General features: G+C 42.8%; 1 protein-coding gene across 1 annotated transcript in view; it reads left to right on the forward strand.

The window, feature by feature from the left end:
* Positions 1-21,969, forward strand: part of mdn1 (midasin AAA ATPase 1) — a 166,041-nt gene that overhangs the window by 133,498 nt on the left and 10,574 nt on the right. The window contains exons 85-96 of the mRNA XM_078399789.1: positions 380-515; positions 3,035-3,216; positions 4,551-4,694; positions 5,425-5,563; positions 6,724-7,031; positions 9,273-9,422; positions 11,142-11,243; positions 12,641-12,842; positions 12,989-13,156; positions 14,128-14,288; positions 15,564-15,653; positions 18,116-18,231. Coding sequence (XP_078255915.1) covers positions 380-515; positions 3,035-3,216; positions 4,551-4,694; positions 5,425-5,563; positions 6,724-7,031; positions 9,273-9,422; positions 11,142-11,243; positions 12,641-12,842; positions 12,989-13,156; positions 14,128-14,288; positions 15,564-15,653; positions 18,116-18,231 — 1,898 coding nt within the window. The remainder of the gene's footprint in view (positions 1-379; positions 516-3,034; positions 3,217-4,550; positions 4,695-5,424; positions 5,564-6,723; positions 7,032-9,272; positions 9,423-11,141; positions 11,244-12,640; positions 12,843-12,988; positions 13,157-14,127; positions 14,289-15,563; positions 15,654-18,115; positions 18,232-21,969) is intronic.

Below are 21,969 nucleotides of genomic sequence, written 5' to 3' on the forward strand. Positions count from 1 at the left end.
GTAGAATTAGTGAATGAGTTATGTTCTATACGCCTGGCTCCTACTTTGCCCCCGAGGCAGTAGTGACATTTTAAGTTGTTTCAATTGCTTACACTTCATGCAGCAGATAATCTTGCACTATTTGAATTATAAATCTATTGAATTCAGATGAAAAGGAAAATCTGCAGATCAGCCTAATTCTATAGCTATTCATTTTCCATCTCACTGCCTTTCTCAATCCCCCGTTGCCTCCTTTTTCCCCCATTCCTGCACCTGGAAAATCTGAATTTGAATTTCTCTCCATTGCTGAAATAATATTTGTGCAAAATTCTGAATTGGGTCATTCAATGATGACTTGGTCATTGTGGTCAATGAAACATCATGTTTTTCCTGGGCTCAGGTGGAAGATAACTGCAAAGACCAAGGAAAGAAAGAGGATCCAGAAAATATGCCAGACATTAAAGATGAAGAAGAAGCCATAGAAATGTCTGAGGATTTTGAGGGAAAGCTGCACGATGGAGAGCCTAAAGAACAAGGTTGGTTCTCATGTCACGCTTTGAGGGAAGTTTGAACTCGGCAGAAATGCCACATAGAATGAAAACCTTTGTAAAAACAACTCTTGGGGCATTAAACACAAGCCCTTCAGCCCAACTCATCCATGCCAACCAAGATGCCAAAATATTAGTTACAAATAAAGAGTGGCTTCTCTTCATCACATCACTAAAATATTCATTTGGACTAGAAAGTTTCAGCTTTTTGAATGTTACCTGGAATGCAGCCTAAGAAAATGAATGTGGGATCCACGTTGTATTTTAACCTTTGTGCTTTGTTAATCACATGAAATTTGATAGTTCATTGTGAATACTGAATGGCAGCATAATCAAGTTAGCAGTCGCAATCCTTACTGTTTACTGGGTATCTGTAGATTCCTAGATTATGGCATCCTAACCCGTTAAGTTGCTACCTTAAATAACTTTTGACATCCAGCTATTCAGTCTGGTTCCATTGTAAGTGATTATAGAATTGTAGCATCCAGACCTAGCAACAATTCACAGTTAATTGTAGATTGATTTCAATTTAGAATCTATCTTGAGTACAGTGAAATTCTTTTAAGATATGGTTTGAAAATCTCAAATTCATATTTCTAAGTAAGTGAACGTTCCACTTGGAGGTTTTTGAATTTTGAAATCTATAAATCTGGATTCCGTTCAAACCACTGTACTGAAACTGCGCTCCTCAAAATCACAAACGACATTCTCCTCTCCTCCGACGCTGGCAACCTCAACATCCTCATCCTACTTGACCTCAGCGCCGCCTTTGACACCATAAATCACTCCATTCTCCTCACCCGACTTGAAACCTCCCTTAACATCACCGGCACAGCCCTATCCTGGTTTAAATCTTACCTCTCTGACAGACACCAGTTCATCTCCATTAACAACTGTAAATCCCCCACCGCTCCCCTCCCCCAAGGTGTCCCCCAAGGCTCAGTCCTTGGCCCCCTCCTCTTCATCCTCTACCTGTTCCCCCTTGGTCAATTAATCCGCCGTCATGGTCTCAACTTCCACTGCTTCGCCGATGATATCCAGCTCCTCATCTCCACCAAGTCAATCTCCTCCACCACACACTCTACACTGACAAACTGCATTACTGAAATAAAATCTTGGCTTCAATCAAACTTCCTCAAACTCAATTGCAACAAATCTGAAATCATCATCATTGGTCCAAAAATGCTCACCAAATCCACCCAAAACTTCATCCTCAACATTGATGGTCTCCCAGTATCCACCTCACCTCACATCCGGAATCTTGGAATCATCCTTGATCAAACCCTCTCCTTCGACAAACACATCAAACACATCACAAAGACAGCCTTCTTCCACCTCAAAAACATTGCCCGTCTCCGTCCATCCCTCTCCTCCACAGCTGCAGAAACCCTCATCCACGCCTTCATCACCTCCCGTCTGGACTACTGCAACAGCCTCCTCTATGGCGCACCCTCAAAAATCATCAATAAACTTCAATACATTCAAAACTCCGCTGCCCGTCTACTCACACACACCTCGATCCGTGACCATATCACCCCCGTCCTTTATAAACTCCACTGGCTCCCCATCCCCCAGAGAATCCAGTACAAAATCCTCCTCATAACCTACAAAGCCCTCCATAACCTGGCCCCATCCTACCTGACCGACCTCCTCCACAGGCACACTCCCACCTGCACCCTCCGCTCTGCCGCTGCCAATCTCCTATCCCCCCACATCCGGACTAAACTCAGATCCTGGGGGGACAGGGCTTTCTCCATCGCTGCTCCCACCCTATGGAACTCACTACCCCAAACCGTTAGAGACTCCCCCACACTCACCACATTCAAAACATCGCTGAAGTCTCACCTGTTCAGTACTGCCTTCAACCACTGAAGGTCACCTCACCTACTGTCTCCTTTCTCTGTTCATTTATTTATTTACTTATTTATCTATTTATTAATTTCCCTATGTTCTCAAAATCTCTGTAAAGCGTCTTTGAGTATATGAAAAGCGCTATATAAATAAAATGTATTATTATTATTATTATTATATAATTCAATTACACTGCTCGAGCTGCTGGGTTTTAAATGGACTACTTAATCTGCCATCAAATTGATACAAATACGTGTTTTAGTGCTGCTCTAGAAACATAGAAAATAGGTGCAGGAGGAGGCCATTCGGCCCTTCGAGCCAGCACCGCCATTCATTGTGACCATGGCTGATCGTTCACAATCAATAAACCGTGCCTGCCTTCTCCCCTTGATTCCACTAGCCCCTAGAGCGCTATCTAACTCTCTCTTAAATCCATCCAGTGATTTGGCCTCCACTGCCCTCTGTGGCAGAGAATTCCACAAATTCACAACTCTCTGGGTGAAAAAATTCCTTCTCACCTCAGTTTTAAATGGCCTCCCCTTTATTCTAAGGCTGTGGCCCCTGGTTCTGGACTCGCCCAACATTGGGAACATTCTGAAATGAACAGTGACAGGATCTGCACCTGGAATATATATAGCTGAATTTCTTTTCAACAGGAGAGAAAGAAAATGATGAAAAATCAGATAGTGAAGAGGAACAAGAACTGGATAAACAAATGGGTGACCTGGGAGATGCTGAAGCTGACAAACTGGATGAAAGACTTTGGGGAGATGATGATGATGATGACGACAACGATGCTAGTGAGAAGCCTGAGGAAAGTGGACCAGGGATGGATATGGTAAGATGTCGAGCATTAGCAAAGCTGCGTTAAGCCCATTTCTAACTTCAACAGTAATTGGTAATCTTTTACATTGAGTCGGAATCGTACAGCAAGGAAACTGGGCCCTTTGGCCCAGCTCTTCGATGCCAACTGAGATGCCTCATCTAAGCTAGTCCCATTTGCCTACTATTGGCCCGTATCCCTCGAAATCTTTCCTGTCCATGTACCTGTCCAAATATGCTTTTGAATGTTGTTTTTGAACCTCCCTCAACTTGTTCCTCTGGCAGCTTGTTCCATGTGCTAACCACTCTCTGTATGGAAAAGGTTGCCTCGCTGACTTTCACCCTATCTATTCCCCTCATGATTTTATACACCTCTATAAGATTACACCTCGGCCTCCTGTGCTCCCAATGAATAAAGTACCACCGTGCCCAACCTCTTCCTGTAGCTTATTCCTTCAAATCCAGGCATCATCCTTGTAAATTATCTATATGCTCTTTCTAGCTTAATGGCATCTTTCCTATAGCAGGGTGACCAAAACTGAACACAATGCTCCAAGTGTGGCTTCACCAACATTTTGTACAACAATAACTTAATGTCTCGTCCTCTATACTCAATATTCTGACTGATGATGGTCAGCGTGCCAAAAGCCGCCTTCAGCTCCCTGTCTACCCCTCAAAGCCGTTTACAAGGATATATGCTTGTACTGGATCCCTCTGCCTTACAGCACTCCCTTGGACCTTAGAGTGAAGGTTGCATACTGCGAAAGCCCTGCCCAGGTTTAACTTCCCAAAATGCAACACCTTGCACTTATCTGAATTAAACTCCATTAGCCATTCTTGGTCCACTTCCCAGCTGATCAAGATCCCGCTGTAATTCTTGATGATCAACTTCACTGTCCACAATACCACCTATTGGTAGTATTATCTGTAAACTTACTAATCATTCCTTGTACATTCTCGTCCAAATTGATGATATAGATGACCAATAATAATAGGCCCGGCACCCGATCCCTGAGTCACACCACAGGTGACAGACCTCCAGTCCCGAGAAACAACCTTGCACCACCACCCTCTGCTGCCAAACATGAAGTAAATTCTCTGTCCAGTTAACTAGCACTCCCTGCATCCCATGTGATCATCTATTTCTGGAGGTTGTTCTCAGTTGTATGGGTGTCGGGCATTATAGGGAGAAGGCAGGAGAATGGAGTTAGGAGGGAGAGATAGATCAGCCATGATTGAATGGCGGAGTAGACTTGACGGGCCGAATGTCCTAACTCTGCTCCTATCACTTATGATCTTATGAAGTTATGAGACTTGCTCGTAATTTTGGCTGTTAACTCTTTATTCCAGGAACAGTCAGAACTTGTTGCTAAAGATGACAATGTGGACACAGCAAACAAAAATGACAATGACTCAAAAAGCCGACAGGAGGAGGAGAATGAAACCGAGCCGAGCGAAGAAAGCAAAGATAAAATCCATGAACAATTGGATGAGGTAGTAACATTTTTCTGAATAGGTGCTTGTATGCCAAGTCACATTAAAACTATTTAGTTAGAATACAATAATTAACTTCCTCTCTTAGCAAGCATTTTTGAAACCCAGTAATTTAATGGGTAACTGAACAAATTTTTTTTTTTTAAAGTTTAATAACAAAAGCAATTAATAATAGACATCCAGAAAAGAAAGTAATATTTCTGTTAAGTGTAAACCAGTTTAAAATTGGTGCCTTATGTGATCTGAAATATATCCCATTAGAATGATTGCTGCAGCACTTTTAAGGTATAACAAAGATGCTCATCTTGGAAGATGCAAATATGCATATTTAGTTTAGTTTCTTTAGTTTAGAGATACAGCGTGGAAACAGGCCCTACGGCCCACTGAATCTGCACCGACCGCGCATTAACACCCTCCTACACACAAGGACAATTTACACTTATACCAAACCAATTAACCTACAAACCTGTACGTTTTTGGAGTCTGAGAAGAAACCGAAGATCTCGGAGAAAGGTCGGGGGAAGAACGTACAGACAGCACCCGTAGTTGGGATTGAACCCGGGTCTCGGCGCTGCAAGCTCTGTAAAGCAGCGACTCTGCCGCTGCGCCACCGTGCCGCCCTTATAAACATAGTTAGATATTGTAGTGTTGGGAGGAACAGGATCATTTGATCAAATGTGGAATTTAAAATGAAAATCTATCATTGTTTCCACGTGTTTTGTTACTTCAGCGAGAGTATGATGAAAATGAAATAGACCCTTTTCAGGGCAACCAGAAGCAACCAGAAGTTGAGGCCTTGGATCTACCTGAAGATCTCAATCTCGAAAACCAAGATGGAGAGGAAAGCGACAATGAGAAGGAGGAAGAAGGTAATGAGTCTGTTAGCTGTGGGGCTACCTTTCATCGAGGCAAAATACTGTAGGGAACTAGGTTTTGCAATATTCAGGCTACATGATTATTTCTCTTTTGAAAAATGAATGCAATACTGGATTGATTCTGTGGATTAGTTCAATCCTCCATTGCCCAGAAGCTATTGCAACTTTGTGTTCCAGCAGTGGTTACCGGATAATGATCAAGAGCCAAGAATGCTGGCAGCTTTCATTCCAAATTGGATGGGAAATAGCTGCAAGCTTCCATGTGCTGTCCGGCAAACAGTTTGGGTGGCCAGGGTGTGAGGTTGTGGATGGGATTATGAATGTGTAAAGTTAATATTGAAGATTTCAATAAAATCAATTTGACGTTGAAACTTGTATATGGTTTTCGGTGTTTATAAGAAAATGGTTTGATTTTACTCTGTCCTAGAACATTGAAAAGTACAGCACAAGAACAGGCCCTTCCACCTACATTGTCTGTGCCACACATGATGTCAAAACCGTCTCTTACCTAGCTGCACATAATCCATATCACTTAATTCCCTGCTTATCCTTATGCCTTTTCAAAGGCCTCTTAAATGCCACTATCTTATTTACCTCAACCACCCAGGCTGGCAGTGCGTTCCAAGTGCTCATCACCCTTTGTGTGTATTCAAAAAAAAAAGTTACCCTGCACATCTCCTCTCAACATTATCCCCCTCACCTTAAAGCTATGCTCTCTAGCATTTGAATTTTTTCCATCCTGGGAAAAGGTTCTGACTGTCTACCCTATCTATGCCTATCATCATTTTATGTACATCTATTGCGTTTCTCCACAACCTCTGGCGTTCCAGAGGAAACAAACCAGGTCTGTCCAACCTGTCCCTCTGGCTGATACCCCCTTGATTAGTAAGAGTCTCCGGGGTTATGGCGAGAAGGCAGGAGAATGGGATTGAGGGGGAAAAGATGGATCAGCCATTATTGAATGGTGCAGTAGACTTCATGGGCAGAATGGCCTAATCTGCTCCTATAATTTATGAATCCAGGCATCATTCTGGTCCTATTACTTTCTCCTACTACTGTTTATTCCATTTTTTTTTACTTCTGCTTCGACTTTAAAGTCTTAAACTCTCTACTATTGGACTCCTACAATGTTTTTTTTTTGTTGCTTCATAAAGGGGACAATCCATTCAATATTGAAGAAAAACTAACAGATTTCAACGAGATCTCTGCGGATGAGGAAGACCACACAATGGAGGAGAGTAATGAACAAGAGCAAAATGATCGTGCTCAAACAGCAGATGAAACTGATGAGAAAACGCAGAAGGAAGATGGCGATGAGGATAAAAGTGAATGCCAGGATCAAGAACCCTCAGAGGAAGAAACACCTGAAAACGTAGAAGACAAACAACGGGAAGAACAGGATGAACAAAGGGAATCTGGCAGGGAAGAGGCAGGATGTCCTGATGAAGAGCTACAGTCAAAAGTATGAGATTTTTCATGCTTTTTGGTATGGTATTTACATTGTGGAGAGAACAAACAGTGATTTGCTTTTATGTAACACGTTTAATGAACGGGCAGGTGACCTTCCAGGTATCAGCCAGGTTTCCGGTAATCAGACAGTAGAAAGTAGATCCATGTTCCCATGTTGAACATTGGCTTGAAATTGCTAAATAATTGCCCTGTGGGGAAATGCATGGCAATATGCATCTTCCATTAGTGCCAGGTGCTTGATTTAATGATTTAGTATTTTGGAATTGCAAAATTCAAATTAATTTTGTTACTCTGTGGTTTTCTCCTGCTGGAAGGAGAAGATTGGAGGTAATTTCAGTGTTTATTAAGTAACTAACCTATTCAAACTTTGATTCATTGACATCTGAATATTTGGATTTCAGCTAGGTCATTGCATTCTCTTGCATGGGAATGTATGCACCTCTAAATTGGTGGCCTCTTCGGTAATATGGGCAATGAGCATAGAAGTGTGTAATTGTCCAAATTTACCAAAATCTTTTGATCTCTGAAGTAGTACTTGACGTGCTACTCCATTGAGCACCACTTGCATGGAAAGACATGTTATGGTGTAGGTACTCATTTAACGGCTGGGTTAATACTTTACCTTGAACTGTGCAAATGTACAGACTTGTGAGAGTTAGTTGATTACGTCAGAACTTCATGAATTCACTAGCTGGAGCAACTGCTTGTATCTTGTGGATCAAACAATTGGCATTATTTTGGGATCTTGTAGAAGACTCGAGGCCGCTTTCTGTTGCTGCTCATCGACATCTTAAAAGTTTTTTTATTGAAGGAAAGATATATTGCAAATTAAGATGTATTTATCCATTTGCTTCGTTGGGTGAGGATGCCCATATAAAACATTTGAGCCAGATTTGCTGGACTTTTTCAGTGCGCTGGGATTTTTATTCTTGGTTGAGGTCATGGAACTCAATGTCATCAGCCTGACGGACAGCCAGTCTTAAATGGAATTGAGAGCACCTCACCTGTTAGTTGTGGAACTGCTTCGCAGTTCATAACCTGCTCTTGGTGATCTGCAAGCAAGTATTTTTAGATTTAGATTTTTAGATTTAGAGATACAGCGCGGAAACAGGCCCTTCGGCCCACCGAGTCCGCGCCGCCCAGCGATCCCCGCACATTAACACTATCCTACACACACTAGGGACAATTTTTTTTTACATTTACCCAGTCAATTAACCTAAATACCTGTACGTCTTTGGAGTGTGGGATGAAACCGAAGATCTCGGAGAAAACACACGCAGGTCACGGGGAGAACGTACAAACTCCGTACAGACGGCGCCTGTAGTCAGGATCGAACCTGAGTCTCCGGCGCTGCATTCGCTGTAAAGCAGCAACTCTACCGCTGCGCCACCGTGCCGCCCCTGTAACGCAATGTTGCTTTCTCATTCAAATTGCAGATCAAAGCTTCGGTATGCAGTTGCAGTATTGCGTGCAGTTCTAGTCACCCCATTACAGGAAGGATGTGAAGGCTTTGGAAAGGGGGCAGACGACATTTACCAGAATTTTGCCTGGATTAGAGAGTTTTAAGATCAAAAGAGGTTGGACAGGCTTGGAATATTTTCTCTGGAATGCCGGAGGTTGCAGGGAGGCCTGACAGTAGATAAAATTATGAGGAATACATTGGGTAGACAGCCAGAACATTTTCCCCAGGATGGAACAATCAAATACGAGAGGGCTTTAAGGTTCGAAGGACAAAGTTTAAAAGAGATATGCAGGGCAAGTTAATCACACTGAGGGTGGTGCAGGCCTGCAAGCGTTGCCAGGGCTGTAGTTGAGCCATCAATGAGAGTGGCATTGAAGAGATTTTTGGATAGGCAGATGGATATGCAGGGAACGGATGGATATCGATTACATGCAGGCAGATAAGATTTGATCTTGGCATCGTGTTTGGTACGGACGCTGTGGGCTAAAGGGGCTGTCACTGTGTTGCACTGTTCTATGTTCACTGCGATAGGCAAGTGTCATTTAGTCTAATGTTAGTTGCAGGTTTGAGTTGACAAGTTGTAAACTGCATTTGACATTCAGACCTTGGGTAACTCGCACTTGTGCATTTTGTTTCCGACCACTTCACAAATTTGTAAAATTGTTCGTTATTGCTGTCTCATTGAAATTGATGGAAACCAGTTTAAGGAAAGATTATTTTTATTTTGTTTGGGTTCATTTTGACTCCGTGATTTTTAATTTATTTTTTTAGGAAGATGACAACGCAGAGGACCAGGACATTCCAGAGTCCAATAAACGAATGGAGCATGAAGCTGCAGGGAAAACTGGTGATGAGAACCTTCAGAGTGATACAGCTGTAGAGCTGGCAGGATCTGCAACGGAGAAAGACCAGGCTAAGGAGGTACAACAGAGCATGGGGAGTCATAGCGCCCAACTTGCCCATACAGGCCAACATGTCCCAGCTACACTAGTCCCACCTGCCCGCATTTAGTCCATATTCCTCCAAACGTCCTATCCATGTACCTGTCTAACTGTTTCTTAAATGCTGGGATAGTCCCTGCCTCAACTACCTCCTCGGGCAGCTTGTTCCATACACCCACCACCCTTTGTGTGAAAAGGTTACCCCTCAGATTCTTATTAAATCTTTTCCCCTTCACCTTAAGCCTATACTGTACTGCCATGTGCCGGTGCACAATTTGGTATTGCTCTTGTGTATATAAAAATGGAATGGTTAGATGCTGTGAACATAACTTGGACACTTCTCTGAGTTAACGTTTGTAAAACAGTTCTTTGCTTGAAGCAGGTCGTCTAAACAAGATGTTATATATTCCAGAGTGGTTCACTAGATTTGGAGGTCAGCCATTATTTTCGACCAGTTAACGTGACATCTGTGGCAGAGAAAATGTTGCTTTGTATTATTAAAGAAAAGATCATTACCTAATCCAATTCCTATACCTTTTTAAAAATACCCAGAGTCAACATGAATTTATGAAACAGAAATGATGTCTTGCGAGCCTCTTAGCTTTTTCTGAGGTTGTATATTGTTAAATAGACATGGGAGGGGCCTCGAGCATGTGGAGAATTTGGAGTTTCAGAAGGGCTTTGGTAAGATGACATAAGGTACTAAGCAATCTGAGAACCTGAGATGGGGGGAGGGAGGGGGGGCGGGGGTAAATGCTGGTTGTAGATTGGTGAATGGATAGAAAACAAGCCAATTTTGTATTGTGAATCTATGATTAGTGGAGATTTACCGAGATTGGTGCTGGTGAGATGGCATCTGGAATTCTGTGCGTGCACACATGGCCTTCCTACCCAAGAATATTTGATGGACGGAATGCCAGGAAAGTTCATCGGATATATTGCTGGAGTGGGAGGGTGGAATATTTCAAGGGAAGAAGCAGGCTGTGCCTGGACATAATGCTTCCAAGCCGTAGATGGTATAAATGTTGACCATGGTGGTGGTGTCCAGAGGCAAGGCTTGCATTCTCAGAGGTCAGCCATCCATGGGTCACCAAGTGGGCGGCGAGTCTTTGGAATTCAATCCAAGAGGTCTCTGGAGGCCCAGTTGTTAAGTGTATCAGAGATACAAATCGATGGGCTTTTTTTGTAAGTAGTTGAGATTGTGGGGTTTGTGCAAAATAGTGATACTGAGCTCTAGGGGCTAGTGGATATGGGGAGAAGGCAGGCACAGGTTACTGATTGTAGATGATCAGCCATGATCACAATGAATGGCGGTGCTGGCTCGAAGGGCCAAATGGCCTCCTCCTGCACCTATTTTCTATGTTTCTATGTAAAACATTTGCCAGAATTTTAGTGGTGGAGTAGGTGGGAAGGGCTGAATGGCCTATTTCGCTTATAATCATTTAAGGTCACTTAACCAAATTATTATCCATAACCTTTTGAGCTTTCAGTTAAGATTAATCCTTTAAGTGCAGAATTAATTTCAAAAAAATATTCTGCCCAGCCAAAAAAATGGGAACTCGGGAGGGAGGAAAATTTTGAGAACAATTTACAGGAATCTGATTTAAACCATTATCATCCACAAAAGAAATCCATTGCCTTGTACTGCATTTTCTATTTTAGTGATGCCAAACAGTTTGTTTTATGTTGAATTGTGCAGGAACAAGGCTGTGGGGCTGCAGATGCTAATCAATCAGAGGGCCATGAATCCAAATTCACAGCAAGGGTCTCATCTCAAAGGCAATCTCGGGACAAAGCACAGGTAAAAATGACTACTCCATTCATACCTGGTATCTTTTGAGGAGCTTGCCAAATAACTGAAGTTTACTGTTTCACCAGTTTCAATTGCAAGCGCGTAACATTATTCCACAGTTCTGATGATTCAAAGTTTATTCTTCAACAAAGGACGGTGCTTCAATTTTATTTGCAGATTAGAAGTTATTGGTTAACTCTAAAAATTCACCATGGGTTTCTGCAAAACTGAGTTAATATTTCATTTGTGCAGTGCTGAAAGTAAGAATTTTGAGATTCCCTGAATTCTCATCAAACTTTTTGAAGCATTGATCATCATTTTGGTCAAGCAACAGGAATATTTTTTTAATTGAAATTGATCAGAGCATTGGCTGGAAATTAAAGCAATTTAATTACGTGGCTCTTACTGTGCAAATTATCCAGTGACATGGCAAAGAATAGTTGCCTCATGATCCTGGAATAGTCACGTCACTTATCTTTTTATTTTTCCCCAAATTGTCTCATTAAAAACAGCTATGCATTTTTAACCTTGGTGAGATTAGTGCATTGCTGGATATGTGCATTAATTACTTGTATAACGATTTTGGAAGATAATCTACCAATCTGTATTCTGTCTCCTTGTAATAGACAATAGGTGCAGGAGTAGGCCATTCGGCCCTTCTAGCCGACTTGTTAATGACTTGTTAATTGTTAACGACTGTCCATCAAGATCAGTGACCCAGGAAACAAACCTCAATAAGTATGAGGTTATGTAAGAAATTTTAAGGTTAAACTTGACTGTTTTGCTTTTAATCTTCAGTTAAATGCATTCCCATTTCTCTTTCCCATTTCTATATATCATAACATTGAAATTGCCTTTGTCTTTATCACTCCTGTTATTTCTCAATCCTTTAATCAAGTTAAAGCAAAACGATAATAATCCCGTGCTTTGCTGAGGTCTCAGATCCTGCAGTTATCAACTTGTATTTCCAGTATTGCAATAAATTGCTAATTTGGAAATAAAATCTATGTGTGTGTGCCACAAAATGCCCTTCTCTAGTAAATCGATACACCAAATGTGTTCTTAGTTCTTAAACTACACAAAACTATGCAGTGGCATTGTGATTTCAGTTATTGCAACCTAATTATCGTACTGGTTTAAAAACGGAATCCCAGAGGACACCATGTCAGTTTTAAGATGGGATATATTACAATGTGTACAGATGATGAAGGGCCTTGTGTTTATCAAGTTTCTTGAGTTCTGCATTTCAAAACCCCAGAAGATTACAAAGCATCGCCACCTCCACAACGATCCATATCTATTATGTTCAATAGCATCAGGGAAAATTTTATTGTACAATTTTGCTGCAAAAACCGAACCTGCATTTCTTGCTAACCTTGTTGAAATCTGATTTGCCTTTCCCCTAGAGTTACAAGAGAAAGCCTGGCCATGCTGATATTGAGAGGACAATGGGCGATCGGAATGAACATGTGAGTAAGCGCCTCAAGACTGTGGAAGCTGACAGTCCACGTCAACAAGACACGACCCAGTCAGAACAGAAGGTCGAGGAGGCTGACATTTATGAACACGTGAAAGAAGGATGTGATTCTTATGATACTCAAACCTATGGTAAGAACAAAATTGTTCAAATTCCCAAACTATTGCTATCCATCCACCTGATCTTTGCGTTCTGCTGGGGAAACTCTTGTGCTGTATATGGGACGAGGGGGGTTGTAAACTTTTGCTCTTAATTATTATAAAAATGCCCATTTTAGATGTGGCCACAACAGAGCAACAAAAAGTAGGTGGAGCAAGCCAGGAAGAGCAAGATGAAGAATCTGAATCCATTCAAATGGAAACCATTAAGGAAGAGGAACTGGAGTGTGTGGATGTACAGGAACTGAAGCCAGAGAAAGAAAGGTCGTCAACTACAACAGCATCAGGTAATTAAACACACAGCCACTGTACGCCACACATTTCAGCACTTTTATACAGATAGTTCTGCTGAATGTAATTGATGCATTCCTAAGAAACCTTATGTTATAGAAAATCAGGTTATAAAAGACAATTGTGCCAATGGTGGAAAGGGGGTTGGGAGCTAGAGGGATGTAGATTTACATTAACAAGAGTATCATTGCACACATGTCAATAGAAGCAATTGGTTGTCAATTTCAGTGGCCACCTGTGGTTAAATTTGCAACTGTTTTTAAGAGACAATTACTCAGGGAAACAGGATTTTTTTTCTCTGCTGTTTTAATCCAAGCCATTTTTTCTGCTTAATTTCCAAAGTGCTTCTCTAGTTCCCAGTCAAAATCACGTTATCGCCTATTCTGCTCCTGTGATCAAATAGTGTTCCCTAATTCATCACCTGTATTATATCCAATATGTGTAATGGAAATGTGCAGCACAGCAGAACTACCTGTATTTGATAGAAAATATCTGCCTACTTTTTCTAAATATATGCAAAATGCTGGAAGTTAATCTAATTTAAAATCATAGTGCAGTGGAAATAAATTGCCAATTGATTCTTGTATAAGCAAGTGATAGTAAAATCTGGGGATTTGGAGCAGTATTTAATAACTTAGCTACCCCAAATTTGCTGCTGTCATTTCAAGATTTTACTATTGTTTTAACCCAAATTGTGAGATTGCGCTATGGGCTTTGAGCCCTTTGCTTTTATTTTTATTACTGTTAGCTAGTTAAATATGCTGTGTGGAAATTAATTTAACAAAATGTCGGGACAATGCCATTTGTGTGGAACCTTTCTGTGTGCAAAATGGCTGCTGCGTTTCTTGCAGTGCACAGGAACTGAAAGGCATTATCTGCTGCAAAGGATTTTGCAATGCTGTGAAAAGTATTCTGACTCGGGTCCGTTTGAGAGCATGCTTGTATTAACCCTTTGTGGTTATTGTAGGACATGACAGCCTTGAATCAGAGCTGCAAATTCCCAACCCTGAAGATATGGATGTTACCAAAGATGACTTGTTGGACTCTGAAAAGGAATCGAAGCCTGAGAGAAGCAGGGAGTCCACAATCCATACTGTGCACGAACTGTTAACTGAGGACATGGAACAAGTAGGAAACATAAAGGGCATTATAATAATAATAATTTATTTGTCATTCGAACATATAAGTATACATTTGAATGAAATGTCATTCCACACGTGGCTGAGGTGCAAGGTGCATGCTGTTTGATATTGATGTAAGATGCCAGTGCAGTGTGTGAGTGTTTTCGGTGAGGTGTGTGTGTGTGCATTGGGAGGCAGCAGGGTGTTCATCATTCTAACAGCCAGGGGGAAGAAGCTGTTGCACATCCTGGTGGTGCTGGCCTTGATGCTCCGGTACCTCGTGCCGGACGGCAGAGGGGCAAAGAGTCCATGGGAGGAGTGGAGGAAGTCCTTTATAATGTTGGAGGCATCTTTTGTTGAAAATGTCTGGAATGGATGGGATTAATTTGGTTAAAAGTTAATTTCAAGAGCCATGTCTTGATGAATGATGGTTGTTGGAACATTGTGAATATCTTAACAAGGATGCTTGAAATGGTCACTTCCAACATGTTGTGGTTTACAGACCATAATTTAAAAAAATAATCTTGATCAGGTATGGGATGAATCTTTCATTTTTAAAGACGTGGAGTTTTCTACCCTTTCAAGGCACCTTGGGATTTTATATTTTTCAATCAAGTATCCCCTGCCTTCCATCAGATACAAGCAAGACCTCTCCCAGCTTACTTTCATAAGCCCACCCATGCCAGGTATCAATCTGATCAGTTCTCTGAACTGCTGCTAACATACGTTCATACAGAATTAGGCCATTTGGCCCATTGAGTCTAGGCCGTCATTTAATCGTGGCTGATCTATCTTTCCTTTTCAACCCCATTCTCCTGCCTTCTCCCCATAACCTTTGACAACTTTACCGATCAAGAAACTGTCAATCTCTGCTTTAAAAATACCCAATGATTTGGCTTCTACAGCTGTCCGTGGCAATGAGTTCCGCAGATTCACCGCCCTCTGACTGAAGAATTTCCTCCTCGTCTCCTTTCTAAAGGAGGTCAAATTAAATGAGTGAAATGGGATTCCTCCTGCATTGGGCCATGCTGATCATCAGATTCTGGTATCCAAATGTATGTAAATCCTATCCCTTAGATTTTGTTTTGCAATAATTTTGCCACCTCTGATGGAAGGTTGACCAGCTTCTAGTTATCTAGCTTATCCCTGCTGCCCTTTTAAAATGAAAGGAACAACTTTAGCTGACCCCCAGTCTCTTGATATCTTACCAGCCACTACCACAGACTCAAAGATCCCCCTTTGTTTTACTGCTGAAGGTTTGAGTGAAATGTTTGCTTTCCAGAGCGTTGTCCTTGACCCAGAGGAACTGCGTAAAAAGCTGGAAGAGCAGCTGAATGCTTGGCAGAATGAAGAGGCCGGTGATCCAGAAAAGGTAAGTGATCAGCAGGTTTAATTATGTGTGGGAGGGAACTGCAGATGCTGGTTTACACCGAAGATCGACACAAAATGCTGGAGTAACTCAGTGGGTCAGGCAGCATCTCTGGAGAGAAGGAATGGGTGACGTTTCTGGTCGGAAACCTTCATCAGACATGTCTGATGATGGATCTCGACCCGAAATGTCACCTATTCCTTTTCTCCAGAGATGCTGCCTGACCAGCTAAGTTACACCAGCTTTTTGTGTCTATAGCAGTTTAATTACTTGAACTTAATTTTAATTTTGGCTGTGGACGTGCGACCAGTTTGAGAGAGAAAAGATCAAGATAATATAATTCTCAAATCTTGGGTACTGGCAGTTTTATTAAATGCCTGTGGTATTTTGGTAAACTCCTTGAATTTCAGTGTACTCGGATGTTTGAGATTTTGAAATTTGCTGATTGATCGCTGGAGTCATAAAAAATTAATTAAATCACCAATTTTCTGCCAGGCTAGCTATTTCTGATCGACTGTAATAGTAGACAGATTCTTATCTCATCAATTTCCAGCGAAGCTGTTACAAAAATGCATGTGCATGGGATTTTCAGTGATTCAAAAAGCAAAATTGGGCCTGTGTACACCTGTGAATGGACATCTGGATCAACTGCCTGAAGGCTGTTTCCAAATTTAGCTTCACTCAGACTTACAGGAGTAGAGAGTACATCTCGAGCTGCTGCTCACAGTCCAGTCAGTTGAAACTCAAGTCAAGTAGAGTTTATTGTCATAAGACTGCACTTGTGTAATTCTACTGTACCTGTTCATATGACCATTGCAGTTTAGATGTGCAAGCATCACTGGTGGAAATAGTCAGCAGGTCTTGTGGCAAAAAGAGGAATTACAATTTTGAGGTTGTTGACTTTTCATTTGTGGTGAGCCTGAAGTTACAAGGAAAGGGAAGAGTGGTGGAGAGAACAAAGGGAAAGGGTGAGAAAAGTTGTATGACGGAAGGGATAGTGGTACTGCCGAAAGAGGATGGTAAAGGCAAATTAACAAAAGATATGGGTCAGGCAGCGTCTCAGAAGGGTCTCGACCCGAAATGTCACCTATTCCTTTTCTCCAGCGATGCTGCCTGACCCACTGAGTTACTCCAGCATTTTGTCTATTTTCGATGTAAACCAGCATCGACAGTTCCTCCGTGCATTCTTTAACAAAAGCTATGTCTGGAGTTGGTTTCAAAGGGGATTGCTGATTCTGATCCTGGCGATGCGGTATATTGGTAACACACACAGATGTTGATTCCATTGTTTTCATTTTACGATACGATAGAACTTTATTTATCCCAGCAGGGAAATTGATCTGCCAACAGTCATAATAGACAATAGGTGCAGGAGGAGGCCATTCGGCCCTTCGAGCCAGCACCGCCATTCATTGTGATCATGGCCGATCATTCTCAATCAGTACCCCGTTCCTGCCTTCTCCCCATACCCCCTGACTCCGCTATCCTTAAGAGCTCTATCCAGCTCTCTCTTGAATGCATTCAGAGAATTGGCCTCCACTGCCTTCTGAGGTAGAGAATTCCACAGATTCACAACTCTCTGACTGAAAAAGTTTTTCCTCATCTCAGTTCTAAATGGCCTACCCCTTATTCTTAAACTGTGGCCCCTTGTTCTGGACTCCCCCAACATTGGGAACATGTTTCCTGTCTCTAACGTGTCCAACCCCTTAATAATCTTATACGTTTCGATAAGATCTCCTCTCATCCTTCTAAATTCCAGTGTATACAAGCCTAGTCGCTCCAGTCTTTCAACATATGATAGTCCCGCCATTCCGGGAATTAACCTAGTAAACCTACGCTGCACGCCCTCAATAGCAAGAATATCCTTCCTCAAATTTGGAGACCAAAACTGCACACACTACTCCAGGTGCGGTCTCACTAGGGCCCTGTACAACTGCAGAAGGACCTCTTTGCTCCTATACTCAACTCCTCTTGTTATGAAGGCCAACATAAAAACACAAAACACAAAATACATGAAACATGAAATTAAATTGATGAGTGGAAAGGTTTGGGGGATGTGCAAAGATTGGGGAGGGAGGGGGGGGGGGAGGAGTCGGTCTCAGTCTACCTCACGACAGAAGGGGGAGGAGTTGTAAACTTTGATAGCCACAGGTAAGAAGGATCTCCTGTGGCGTTCTGTCCTGCATCTTGGTGGAAGCTATCTGTTGCTGAAGGTGCTCCTCAGGTTGACCAGTGTGTCATGGAGGGGGTGAGCTGTATTGTCCAGGATGCTCCGTAGTTTGAGGAGCATCCTCCCCTCCATGACCACCTCCCATGAATCTGTGTCTGTAATTAGTGTAAGTACAAATTTAATGTAAGTACAAGTAAAGTTTACTTTCTGTGGTGTGAAGCTGGGGGCAAATCATGTGCTTCCACGTATTTGACTTGTGAACTTATTTTCCCTTGTGCTCTTCTGCCCTTGCCAGGAGAAAGCCGCAGCGGTGATGTGGCAGCAGTACCAGACATTGACAGCTCCTCTTTCACAGCAGCTATGTGAACAACTTCGTCTTATATTGGAACCCACACAGGCAGCTAAACTCAGGTCAGTGCTCGTGCCCTTTATTCTCTCTAATTATAGACCATGCCAAGTTATGTCATAAAATCATTAGTGATAGGAGCAAAATTAGGCCATTTGGCCCATCAAGTCTGCTCCGCCATTCAATCAAGGCTGATCTATCCCTCTTTCTCCTAACCCTATTCTCCCGCCTTCTCCCCATAACCCCTGACACCCGTACTAATCAAGAATCTATGTTTTATGTTAGTTTCTCCAGAACTGACGTAAACAGTTGCAGATTGCAATGGTCCATACTTGGCTATGAAACAAATTTTTTAGTTGTCCATCAATATAACACCATTTACTTTTATATTAAACTAGAACAAGTGTGCCCGTTCAAAGCGGGCCCGTTGGGCCCGACCCCACACCCCCCATTCTCTCCTCCCCCAGCCCCACTCTTACTCTCCAAGTGTGCCCGTTGGGCCCGTCCTCCTGATCTGTGTCTGTCAAGTGACCACTATAACTGTCTTTTTTTTTTTTCTTCCTAATCAGATGTGCAGCACTTTGGTCAACGTGGGTTGTTTTTAAATGTGCTATACAAATAAAACTGACTTGACTTGACTTTACTTGACTTGCAATAACAAAAAAGACTACTTGGAAACTTTTCGAAACAATGTAGCCGTCACAAGCTGAAGACTGAATCTGCACCGCAGCGCCCCTTTTTTTTTTCTCTTCCTAATCAGATGTGCAGCACTTTGGTCAACGTGATACAAATAAAACTGACTTGACTTGACTTGACTTGACTTGCAATAACAAAAAAGACTACTTGGAAACTTTTCGAAACAATGTAGCCGTCACAAGCTGAAGACTGAATCTGCACCGCAGCGCCCCCCTGAAAAGGGGGGGGGGGCAGCGCTTTAAAACCTCTGTAACTTAAAAAATACGCGACCAAAGTAAATGAAAATATCACGGCCGATCGTTCGGGAGGTTGGCGATTAAGGCGGTGCGAAAACCGTCGCGTCACGGTTGACCGTTTTGCCGCAATCGCTGTTACGAATAAATATACACACGATATATTCAGGTCAAACCCCAAAAAAATATATATATATATTCACAAGATCTGAGTTTTAATAGTGGATGGATGGATGGATGGATGGATGGAGGGAGGGATGGATGGATGGATGGAGGGATGGATGGATGGATGGAGGGATGGATGGATGGAGGGATGGATGGATGGAGGGATGGATGGATGGAGGGAGGGAGGGAGAGAGGGAGAGAGAGAGAGAGAGAGAGAGAGAGAGAGAGAGAGAGAGAGAGAGAGAGAGAGAGAGAGAGAGAGAGAAAAGAGAAAAAGAGAAAAAGAGAAAAAGAAAGAGAAAGAAAATCCAATGACCCAGGTCCTGCAAAACAAAGATTACCTGTGCACGTATATGGTAAACTCAGAATGGAATATGCATCACTTATTTAGTGTTATCACCATTGCCACAAGTGGACATTTCATTTAAATAATACTGCATATAATTGCTCAATTTACAGCCTGCCATGTTTTAATCAAATGATTCCCCTGAAATGAACTATCTCTAAATCTTTAGTATAAGAAAGTCTCCGCAGACGCTGGTACAAATCGAAGGTATTTATTCACAAAATGCTGGAGTAACTCAGCAGGTCAGGCAGCATCTCAGGAGAGAAGGAATAGTTGACGTTTCGGGTCGAGACCCTTCTTCAGTCTGATCACATTGAATGGCGGTGCTGGCTCGAAGGGCCGAATGGCCTCCTCCTGCACCTATTGTCTATTGACCCGAAACGTCACCCATTCCTTCTCTCCTGAGATGCTGCCTGACCTGCTGAGTTACTCCAGCATTTTGTGAATAAATACCTTCGATCTCTAAATCTTTGATCATTTGCAGATTTCTGATTCTGAGTCGGCGCTGCATTTTATTTTGCTACAACTCTTGTACTAAGAAACTTTCTGCTGGTCAATAGATGCTTTTCCCAGTTAAAGATCTATTAACAGTATGCAGACAAGAAGTAGTAAAACCTCTAGACTCATTATTAGACAGTAGTTCACCTGCTAAGTTCCTATCTTCAACATTCTGAGGAAGGCTATTGACCAGAAACACAACTGAACCAGCCATGTAAATACTATGGCAGTAAGTGCAGGTTATAGGCTGGGTACAGTGACAGTGCAGCACGTTACTCGTGATCTGACACTCCTAGAATTTCTCAGCTATTTACAAGACGTGTCAAGACTGTGGTGGAGTGCGCTCTGTGTGGATCAATGAGTGCCACTCCAATGACTGTCGATACTTGATTGCATTTAGAATAGAGCAGCCACCATTTATCCAAAACATTTATTCCCTCAGCCACTGGTGTGCAATGGCTACAAAAAGAGACCGCATTCTCCACAATGGTAGCCCCACCGCCAACACTGTCAAGAGCAGCAAGCTCACAGAAACATTGCAACCTACAGGGTACTTGACAGGTCATGTTTCAGTGGTTCTTTATTGTCACATGTAGCTGGGTACAGTGAAATGCTTTGTTTTGCATACAACCCGGTAAAATCATATAGCACCAGGGAATAAAAATACCTTGGAGTTTACCTGGACAGTAAACTGGGCTGATCCAGGAACGCTGAGGCCCTGTACAAGAAGGGACAGAGCCGGCTGTACTTTTTGAGAAGGCTCCGTTCCTTCAGCGTCTACAGTAAGATGCTGCAGATGTTCTACCAATTGGTGGTAGCCAGTGCCATCTTCTTCGCTGGGACAGCAGGGCGAAGGCCGCGGACGCCAACAGGATCAACAAACTCATCATGAAGGCTGGCTGTGTCATGGGGGCGGAGTTGGATTCATGGGAGGTGGTCTTGGAAGGGAGGATGCTCATCAAACTGCGGAGCATCTTGGACAATACAGCTCACCCCCCTCCATGACACAATGATCACCCTGAGAAGTACCTTCAGCAACAGACTGGTTCCACCAAGATGCAGGACAGACGCCATAGGAGATCCTTGTTCCCTGTGGCTATCAAACTGTACAACTCCTCCCCCTGTCATGGAGTGGACTGACTCCCCCCCCCCCCCCCCCCCCCAATCTTTGCACATCCCTAATCTTTCCCACTTGTCACTATAATTTCATGTATTTTGTGTTTTTGTGACTGTTGGCAGATCAATTTCCTGGGATAAATAAAGTTCTATCATATCAATAGACAATAGGTGCAGGAGTAGGCCATTTGGCCCTTCGAGCCAGCACCACCATTCAATGTGATCATGGCTGATCATTCTCAATCAGTACCCCGTTCCTGCCTTCTCCCCATACCCCCTGACTCCGCTATCCTTAATAGCTCTATCTAGCTCTCTTGAATGCTAGCAAACTTGACCTAGACAATACGCAAGTGTTGCCATGCTACTGGCGCCAACAGAGTTACAAAAGTTTATCGAACAATCTTATCTTCCCTCCCCATCTTCTGCCGAAGCCCCCCTCCCCACAGAGTGGAAGTGGCGGCGCCTAACGGCTGCGGCTCGCTAGCAGTCTGTTCGTCTTTTTTCCTTTTTTTTTTGTTGTGTGTCGGTGTTGGGATGTTTTTTTTTTGTTTTTGGTTGTGTATGTGTGGGGGATGGTGGTGGGGGTGGGGGAAACCTTTCTCTTTAGCTCTCTTCCTCACGGCGCGGGGTGCGGCTTGGCCGCGGGGCCTAACATCGCCCGGTGCGGCTCGGCCGCGGGACTTTTCATCGCTGGTGCGGCTCGGCCGCTGGACTTAACCGTGCCCGGTGCGGCTCGGCCGCGGGACCTA

This window comes from Rhinoraja longicauda, chromosome 5 (genome assembly GCF_053455715.1).
Source record: "Rhinoraja longicauda isolate Sanriku21f chromosome 5, sRhiLon1.1, whole genome shotgun sequence".
NCBI classification, from domain to species: Eukaryota; Metazoa; Chordata; class Chondrichthyes; order Rajiformes; family Arhynchobatidae; genus Rhinoraja; species Rhinoraja longicauda.